The 8,570-nt window shown below is 50.6% G+C and overlaps 1 protein-coding gene across 1 annotated transcript; it reads left to right on the top strand.

Annotated features, from left to right (window-relative positions):
• The first annotated feature begins 498 nt into the window (after nt 1-498).
• Nucleotides 499-8,158, top strand: LOC124663990. The gene is made up of 7 exons (XM_047201612.1): nt 499-1,189; nt 1,322-1,557; nt 3,713-3,819; nt 5,169-5,928; nt 6,600-6,761; nt 6,853-7,063; nt 7,658-8,158. The coding sequence occupies exons 1-7, from the start codon at nt 499-501 to the stop codon at nt 7,732-7,734; spliced, it is 2,244 nt and encodes a 747-aa protein (XP_047057568.1). The 3' UTR covers nt 7,735-8,158.
• Nucleotides 8,159-8,570: the final 412 nt, after the last annotated feature.

Below are 8,570 nucleotides of genomic sequence, written 5' to 3'. Positions count from 1 at the left end.
GGGTTGCAAAAGAAATGTGAGTGTGAGTCTATGATTGTGAGTTTGTCACACTAGCTACCTATCCACAATATTTTCTATTACGCGGCCACAAAAACGTCAGCGATTAATTAAAAAATTAGTGGCAAAAGTATAATTAATTTTTTTGATTTAATGTACTGTATATTATTTTTAACAAACTTGTGCCTTATTTGTCCTTCCTGCAAACACACGAGTGACCATTGGGAATGGGACGGAGGTCGCCGGAGCTAGTGTCACATATTCTTAATTGCCTGGCTAAATTGGAGAGTATAGGGTCGCGATGGACAATATTTTTTTTGTCACGGAGGTTGCCGAGAGTAAATTACATAAATCTACCACAATTAGAACAGTAGTGAAATTTTTGCTTAAAATGATAATTTCTAGGACGTGGAGTTACAAATAGGATTGATTCTAAATTAATCGTGTTTTAGTAGCTTTCCTGACCGGTAGGGCCCATTTACCAGGCTAAGTTGACAGCACATGCTGACTAGACGTGGGGCCCACCTGTCACACCATCATCTTCCCCCTCTCTTCTTCCTCCTCTACCTAGCTTCTGAGCGCCGGCGGCGCGCCAGGGTCCGTCTGCAGGGCGAGGTGCACGCGGCCGCGGCGCCGGCCAAGATGGTGCCGGTGACTCTCGACCCCATCGGCCTGCGCCCGTGCCGGCGACGCGCGCCACCACAGCCAGCACCGCCGACCGGATCGAGGCCAGCGCCGCCTCCCAGCGCTTCGTCGCCGGCTCGGGGGTCTTCCTCCCGCAGCAGCGTTCACGGAGGAAGTAGTGGAGACGGCGAAGCTGGCACCCTCCTCCAGTTGATGTTGCACCTGCACTGTGGCGCCGGCATGTCGTCAAGGGCGAGCCAACTTCTGGCGCGCCGAGGGCCTCGCGTGACCGCCGTTCGCGCCGTCCTGCTGCGCCCCATTATGCCCGCGTCAGCACCACCGAGCTGGCGCCGTTCTCAGCCATGCGCGCGTGTGCACTGTGCAGCAGCAGCATCACCTCGCGGCGGACGCAAGCTGCCCAAAGCGCTCTCCCTCGTCTGCGCACACGCGAGCAGCAGGCCAACGACCTACGTGTATGTTCGCGCATCCAGGCAGCAGCAAAGCTACAACGGCGCACGGCACCAACGCTCGCGCGCGGCAGCAGCGCCGCCCGGCCGAGCCGCGGCCTGCACGTTCTGGACCTCTCCCGCACACGCAGCAGCCAATGCCTACCTAAGCAACAAAAGCAGCTAGCAGGCAACGAGCAACGCGCAAGGCAATGGCAAAAGCAGCCAGTGAGCACACGCGCGCACCAAAGCAGCGGCCAAGCCGTGCGACGCCAAGGGGCTGGGGAGCAAGCTGCAGGCAACACCGCGCGGCAGCACCGCCTGGGTCGTGCCCGCCGGCCGCGTCATGCCGCTCGCCCGCCTCGCCCTGCACTTGCGCATCACCATCGACGCCGCTCGCTGCACCCCCGCTCGCACCGGCGCCACCTTTGGATCGCCGGCCCCGGCTGCTGCACGTGCTTGGCGCGTCCGGCTTCCACGCCACACCAGTGTCAGCTCCGCCCGGCTCGTCTGGTTCACCTCGAGGCCCGCACCATACGCGGCGGCCGGCTGCACGCAACACCACCGCTACAGCCACGGCAAAGCGGCGCGTCCTTAACCTTTCGAGGCGGTCGTCGTCGGGCGGGAGGCCAAGGAAAAAAGGAGAGAAAAAACCGCCGTCAACGCCAAGAAAAAAGGAGAGAATTTTTTTTTAGAGAATGAATAAGAAGAATAGGGGAAATATGTGATGCTATTAAAGATTGGGGTCTCCCCCTAACCTCCGGGTCGCCCCTGCCCGGGTGATCCCGGAGGATCCGCATCGCCGCCTCCAGTCCGCTCCTCTCCGGCCCCGCCTGACCGCTGCCGCTGCCTTCGCCGGCGGTGGCGGCACCCTTCTCGCCAAAGGCGGAGGGCAGGGGAGGGCACGTACGGCTCGCGGCCGGGCGGGTGGGGGGGGAGGGAGGGGGGAGGAGGGCGAGGTGTCGGCGGGTTTGGGTGATCTGCAGTGGAGGGTTTGCGGTGGGAGGCGCGGAGGTGTGGCAGCCGGCGGTGGCCTACGGCAGCGGCGGGTTTCCGGTGGCAGTGGCATTTTGCTCTGGGCCGGTTCGGCTGCTTGGGCCGATCCCACTACGCCTGTAGCCGAGCAGGTTGCCTTCCTCGATCGCGGCACGTCGTCTCCTCCTCTGCTGCCGGCCGATGGCGTGGGGGTTGTTGGCGCAGCTGCTTGAATAAAGGTGGTTGTCCTAGGGTTCGTCTTGCGCGAAGATGAAGATCTGCCTGAGTGTGTCCTTTTTTGATCTGGCCGGAGTGTTGAGTTTCAGAAGGCACCACCGGCGAATGTAACAGTGCACATATTGCCTGGAGTTTGCCGGACAGGGTGGTATTCGGTCGTGCGCACCCATGCGTTTATTCCGACCATTTGGTTTCGGAGGGAGCAACACGAAGCTTTGTTCTTTCTTGCCATACATTGACTTTGGTCTTGGGTGAAGTCGGGGGAGGAGAATATCATGATGGCCGGATTCGGAGGTCTAGCAATGGAGGTCAAAGTCTATGCGCTAGTGAGGAACTTGCTTGGTGTTCTGGGCTTGCAACAACATTATGAAAGTGGGGGCGGCAACACAGTTGAAGTTCAGAGTCCTTCCATTCAGGATGAAAATCCAAGATCTGGCCTTACTTGGTTGTGTCGGGCAATAACCTTGTCCAATGCATTGTTTTGAATGCGCGAACTATCTTCAAGGTGAAAACCTAACACCTTTGATCGGACGACGACGGTGTTGGTGCACCGTTTCTTTCTTGGAGGCGTCGCTTTTGAAGAGTCTGGAGTTCATGTGTTATCATGATGGTGGTTGTATTGTTGTAGCTAGGACCGAAATGTTGTGGCGGGAATCTTTTTTCTTAGTTTCTTTTCTCTTTTTTGGTTATATGCATCCGTATTGTTATTAGGACGGTGCGTTGTTGCAAAGGCTAGGTGTAATTGATATCTTTCGATATTAATATATTCCATTTATCGAAAAAAGGAGAAAGATGTGAGGCTCACACTTGGGCTCCACATCTAGCTCATCTTCTTCTCCACCAGTATCGCCAACTCAGCACTGACAGATAGGGCTCACTAGTTAGTTAAAATGTCGTTATACAAGAATTAGCTTGATTTGTAACGCTATGTCTCAGAAGTGGTAGTTTTTAGAAAAAATTACCACTGCTTCAATTGTGTTAGATTTATGTAATTTACTCCCGAACGCTGTCTCTAGCAACGACATGCTTTTGAGCTGACAGCGACCCTCCAACAGACAGCACAACACGTATTTCGGACGTCCAAATTATCTGCGCGTGTCCGTTTGCGTCGGCCCGCGGACGCTGAAATAGTCGCTAGGCGCAAATCGCTCGTTTGCGTCATGGGCAACCCAGCGGCCCGACGCATTTCTGATATTTTGGAGATACTTCTTTGGTTAAAATTTGCATGAACCCCTTCCCAAATTGCTTCCAGCGGCTGCCTATGCGAAGTATCTCCAACGAGTGTTTGATCATGCCATGCGAAGTATAAATCGTTATCCTCACATTTCTAAGTAGAATTGATATTTTGAATTTAGTGTAACAAGTTCAAACAAAATAAATATACAAACTGCAAAAACATACAAATTTTTAAACTAGCTACTTCTTGTTTGAAGGCCTCCGTCTCGTCATCCTCACGGACGCGCTTCCTGCTCGTCACCTCCTTCGAAGAGGTACTGGCGGTCGACGCGTCCGACGAGCTTGAGTCCCCCTCCGATGAGTGGTCATTGGGGTCTTCCTCGTCGTCGGTTAACGGATGATGAGCCTCCGCCTACGCCCTTGCCTCCTTCCTTGCCACCGCCTCCTTGGCTGCCTCCTCCGCCTCCAGCCGTGTCAAACCTTGCATATGAATCCTCTTCCTTTTCCTCCTCCTCGTCCTGGCCGTCGTGGCCAACGGCGTCCCCCTCCTCATCATGGCCGTCGTTGGCGACGGCCTCCCCCTCCTCCTCGCCCTCCATCGGCGGGGAGCTAGAGCTGCTCGGCGTGGCAGCTCTATCCCACCAATGCCGCCATCCCGGGGGCTTCCCCTCGCCGTCGGTGTCCGATGGCAACGATAGGTTGCTCATGGCATCACGCAGGTGGCACACCGGTGTTGGAGATGAAGATGAATGGCTGGCCGGTTGGAGATGAATTAGCGCATGCACATGGATCTTATTGAGCGGGGATTAATGGCGGCGCGTATAACGAAGATGGTTGCAGTTGCTCTTCCGTGGTGGTTCGACGCTCCATTCCAGCGGTTCGTGCATCGATCCGCGTGGTTGCCACTCCGGCGGTTGCCCTCCCCGACAGTTGTTGTGTGCTTAATTTGCGCCGACTCGAGCCAGGGTCGCTGCCAAGTGGGTCCGTGGGAGAAGCGAGCGGAAGCTCGGCGCAACCGCAAACGTCCGCGGAGACGCAAACGTGCCGTATTTTTGCGCCACGTTTGCGTCTCTGCGGACTGCCCGGACACTATACGTCGTCCCGCTGAAGCAGAGTGCGGGCATATTGCCGGTCTGCGTGGCAGCAACCGTTTGCGTCGTGCCGTTGGAGATGCCCTTAGGAGTTATTTTTTCTGTTCACTCGTAACTTGCAACCCCTGCCTCAGTACACATGGGCCACACACTCGCACATAATCATTTTTCCGCTGCGTCGACTCGATGGCGCCTTTCACTATTTACGTCTCATACAAAGCTGCATTCTGGTCTACTACAGCGAGTCTGTGAGTGAGCAGCGGAGTCGCCTTGCTCTCTCCGTCTCCGTGCACCGGAGCACCTCTTGCGGGCTGCCGGCGCCGGCGGCCAGAGATCCCTACCATCGTCAATCTAGAGGTGGTTTCATCCCCGTCGCACTCGGGTTTCTGCCTCTGGTCACCATCGCCTCACGCATAGCTTCGCCCGCTCCCTGTTCGACGAAATGTCGAGTAGGGCTGCGGCGAGCGGCGAGGATCGAATCAGCGCACTCCCCCTCGACCTCCGGCTACGCTTGCTGACCTTGTTGCCCGTGGGTGAGGCCGTGCGGGCGGGCACTCTCTCCCGCGAGTGGCGCCACCTCTGGACGAAAATGCCCAGCTTGCGCCTCGTCGCTTCGTCGGAGGATTCCGAGGGCTTCGAACCCAGGGGTTTCAGCAAGTTCGTCAACCACCTGCTCGTCCTCCGCGCGCGGCCACGTACCTCTGGACAAGTGCGAGATCAGGGCCTACCGCTCCAAGGTCGACTACCTGAATTACGACGAGGACGATGATGATCCTTACCCGTACGCCAATTTGTGGATCCAGTATGCTCTACTCTGCAAGGTTCGGACGCTTCATGTCATCGCCGGTAATATCCGCAATTTAGACCTCACCGTGCCTCTCGCCTCCCAGCGCCTGACGACGCTAAATCTGTATGATGTCGACCTAGAATTGTGCAGTGCACTTGTTGACTCCGAACCGTGCCTTGATTTCTCGAGCTGTCCATTGCTGGAGGATCTCAAGATGGATCATTGCAGTATGGCGGTGCACAGGATCTCCTCCAGATCGCTAAAGCGGCTGCGGCTCACATGGTACTGTGCCTTTGCTGCCTGTTCTTGTGGCCCCCGCACTGAAATCTGTGCTCCAAGTCTTGTTTCGCTGCAGCTTAGCGATTTCATTCAGGATACTCCTGTGCTTGAAAGCATGCCGCTGCTAGAGACAGCATTCGTGAGGCTTAATGATGACTGTGGTGATACTTGTGACGTTACCGATCCTAGGGTACAGAATTGTGGTAATCAAGACTGTCAAGGTTGCTATGGTTACCCTGTTGGTCATTGTCGGAGTGTGCTTCTGAATGGCTTGTCAAATGCTATCCATCTGGAGTTGATAGCTCACTCTAAAGTGGTAGGCATATGAAGTACTACTTACTACCATCTCTTATCGTTGTTTTTGCTGTCAAGTGGTTTCTTATCACTGTCCATCTCTTGATGTGCATAAACACATACTTAAACAAGTTACTTATCTTCAGTACCATGATTTAGTGATGATTATGATATACCCCCTATGCCCCATAAAAGATGTCTTAGAGTTGTCTAAATTTAGCAAATTTATAAAAATCTAAGACATCCTTTATGGGACGGAGGGAGTATATTATTCTTACTATGTGGTTGATAGTATTGGATCTTTTAACCTGCAACTTAGAAATTTAATATTTTGTTATTCAGGTTTAAGACTTGAGGACCTGATCAATTTTCTAGGCTTTAGTTGGAGCGGAGCATTTACCTTTTTCTAAGAAAAACCAGCACCTCAAGCCATCAAATTACTATGCTTTGTCCAATCAAGCCCTTGAAGTAGATATGTTGATTTGTGCCCTCAAACTATTCGTTTCTGTATAAGTAGACTCTTCGATATGTTGATTCGAATAGCATCAGGGATTTATAAGTAGTTTTTCTTCGCCTAATTACTTTTGAATCTAGAATATCTCCCCAAAGATACTAATAACTTCAGTTGTTTCATCATATGACTTCATCTTGGAAATGAAATCTCTGACTTTTGTTCTTATGCAATTTGTCCAGTTTATCTACAGAAGAGATTTGGAATACTGCCCCATATTTGGCAATTTAAAAACTCTGTTACTAAATGAGTGGTGTGCAGCTGTTGACCCAAGTGCACTAGTTTGCATTCTCCAGCACTCGCCTATTCTTGAGAAGCTCACTCTACAGCTTCATAAGGATAAGGTATTTGTTCCCTGTAAATGTGATGTCGCTGTATTGTAAAATGTATCATGCATATTCTGTTGATCTCACTAAAATATATTGTATCATGTAGCGGCACCACTTCAATGCAGCAGGGGCCAAAGGAAACCATGATCTGACAGAATCATTTACATGTCCTCACCTTAAGGTGGTAATCATTGAATTCCCTCGCAAAATGAACAAAGAGATCAATGAGAGGGCTCATGAAATCTTGAAGAGGTTGAGTATGTGCGGCATAGGTCCTGAGAAATTTACCTTCAAGCCCATACGATCAAAACATTGTCGTAAGTTAACTATTGCGATTCTGGCTTTGTCTTTCTTCAGTCTTCCTACTTGTTCTAATATTGAAAGGAAAGAACCACCTTATAAGATGTATGCTGTAGTTAACATATCAATTATATCTTATCACAACCTTTATCTATCTATATTCAGAACCCAATTACTTTAGCGAGTGAACTGCAAGCTGACATATTTCAATATGGTTGTCAAAGTTCACCTAAACTAGTTACTCTATAATTGCTGTTAACAGAATCCAAACATCGTCATGGTACCAACGATGCTGCACCATCTTGCTAAATGCCTGGTGGGTTTGATTTTCTTCTCATTAACTGAATAACTGCTGATGGAAACAACATGCTCTCATCTTCAAACCAGTTTAATCAGAAGACTATTTCCTCTGATGGTTAATGAATATTTTTGGCTTAAAGATCTTGTTAACAAGAAGCTCGATCCTGCAAAATAAAATAAAACAAGATACTCGGTCAAGTTGCATGCATGTTACTTCTTAAAAAATGCTAATGGAACTATCTGAACTCGATGTCTATATAAATCAGGTCATCTCAGAACCAAACTTATAGTGTGTTGCCATGTTTGTGCAGTCTTCAGCTGGGAGAGGTCATTAGACACCACACATTCGTCCACTCACGATGATTCCTATCCCTACATCCACCGATGACGGCCAAGATCGATGTGTGTTCGCTTGAGCCTCGAGGTGATGTTGCCCAAAGCGTCTGTGATGGTGCATGTTATTGCTAAGGATATTTTATCTCTTCGGATCTGTTGCTTGTCTTGAAATATGTCCTTGTTGGTCGATCATCTGTTACAACTCAGCGAAAGGGTCGATGGCCAGAGCATTGCTACATAGATTTCTGTTATCACCAATAAGGGAAATGTCGTCAGGACATTAGTATTCTCTTAACCTGTTGCTTGCATTCTATGACTACCTTTGCTATATTTCCTTTCTTTCTTCCAGATGAAATGTTGGCCGTTTTTTCCTCATCGTTGAGTAGAACGTATCCCCCTTGAGCCCTATCATTGCACATCATGGGTGCAGTGTGGTATTACTCTTCCTCTATGTCGTACATGTTAGTTTTAATCAAAGTCGATACATGTCTGTAAATAAAGTGAGCTCAGCTGTGTCACTCACTAAGTCACTCAATTTCTTGCATCTGTAATAGGCCCAGAAGGTGCAGAGTAGCTTTAAACCCTCAGCTCATTGTCCACCTGCAGGGAAATTTAGTTTTCTGGGTTTCTTCCCAGTTGTGAGTTACTTATAAAATCAATCATGTTATCCTTCAATCGAAGTACAGATTAAAACCAAGCACACTTCCGAACCTCAAACTGTTTCAACCCCACATAACTTGCTTGCCTGTGGGTGGCTTCACCGCTTTCAATTTTCAACCCGGCCTCCTAATGTGTTGTATTTCTTTGAGCTGTTCAACTCTCTGGAGCAGTGCAGCGACGAGGAGGCTGTGCAGTTTGTGCTCTAAAAGCTGCAGGACATTGAAAAGA

Source organism: Lolium rigidum, chromosome 6 (assembly GCF_022539505.1).
Source record: "Lolium rigidum isolate FL_2022 chromosome 6, APGP_CSIRO_Lrig_0.1, whole genome shotgun sequence".
In the NCBI taxonomy this organism is placed as follows: domain Eukaryota; kingdom Viridiplantae; phylum Streptophyta; class Magnoliopsida; order Poales; family Poaceae; genus Lolium; species Lolium rigidum.
The sequence above is the reverse complement of the archived record's forward strand: the minus strand, read 5'-3'. Positions and strand labels throughout refer to the sequence as shown.

Bases quoted from the DNA above. Each gene is read 5' to 3' on its own strand.
- LOC124663990 (XM_047201612.1), top strand. From the start codon at position 499: ATGCTGACTAGACGTGGGGCCCACCTGTCACACCATCATCTTCCCCCT. The intron at 1,558-3,712 runs GTCAGCTCCGCC...TCTTGTTTGAAG, and splicing joins GGCTTCCACGCCACACCAGT to GCCTCCGTCTCGTCATCCTC. The intron at 6,762-6,852 runs GTATTTGTTCCC...TGTATCATGTAG, and splicing joins TACAGCTTCATAAGGATAAG to CGGCACCACTTCAATGCAGC.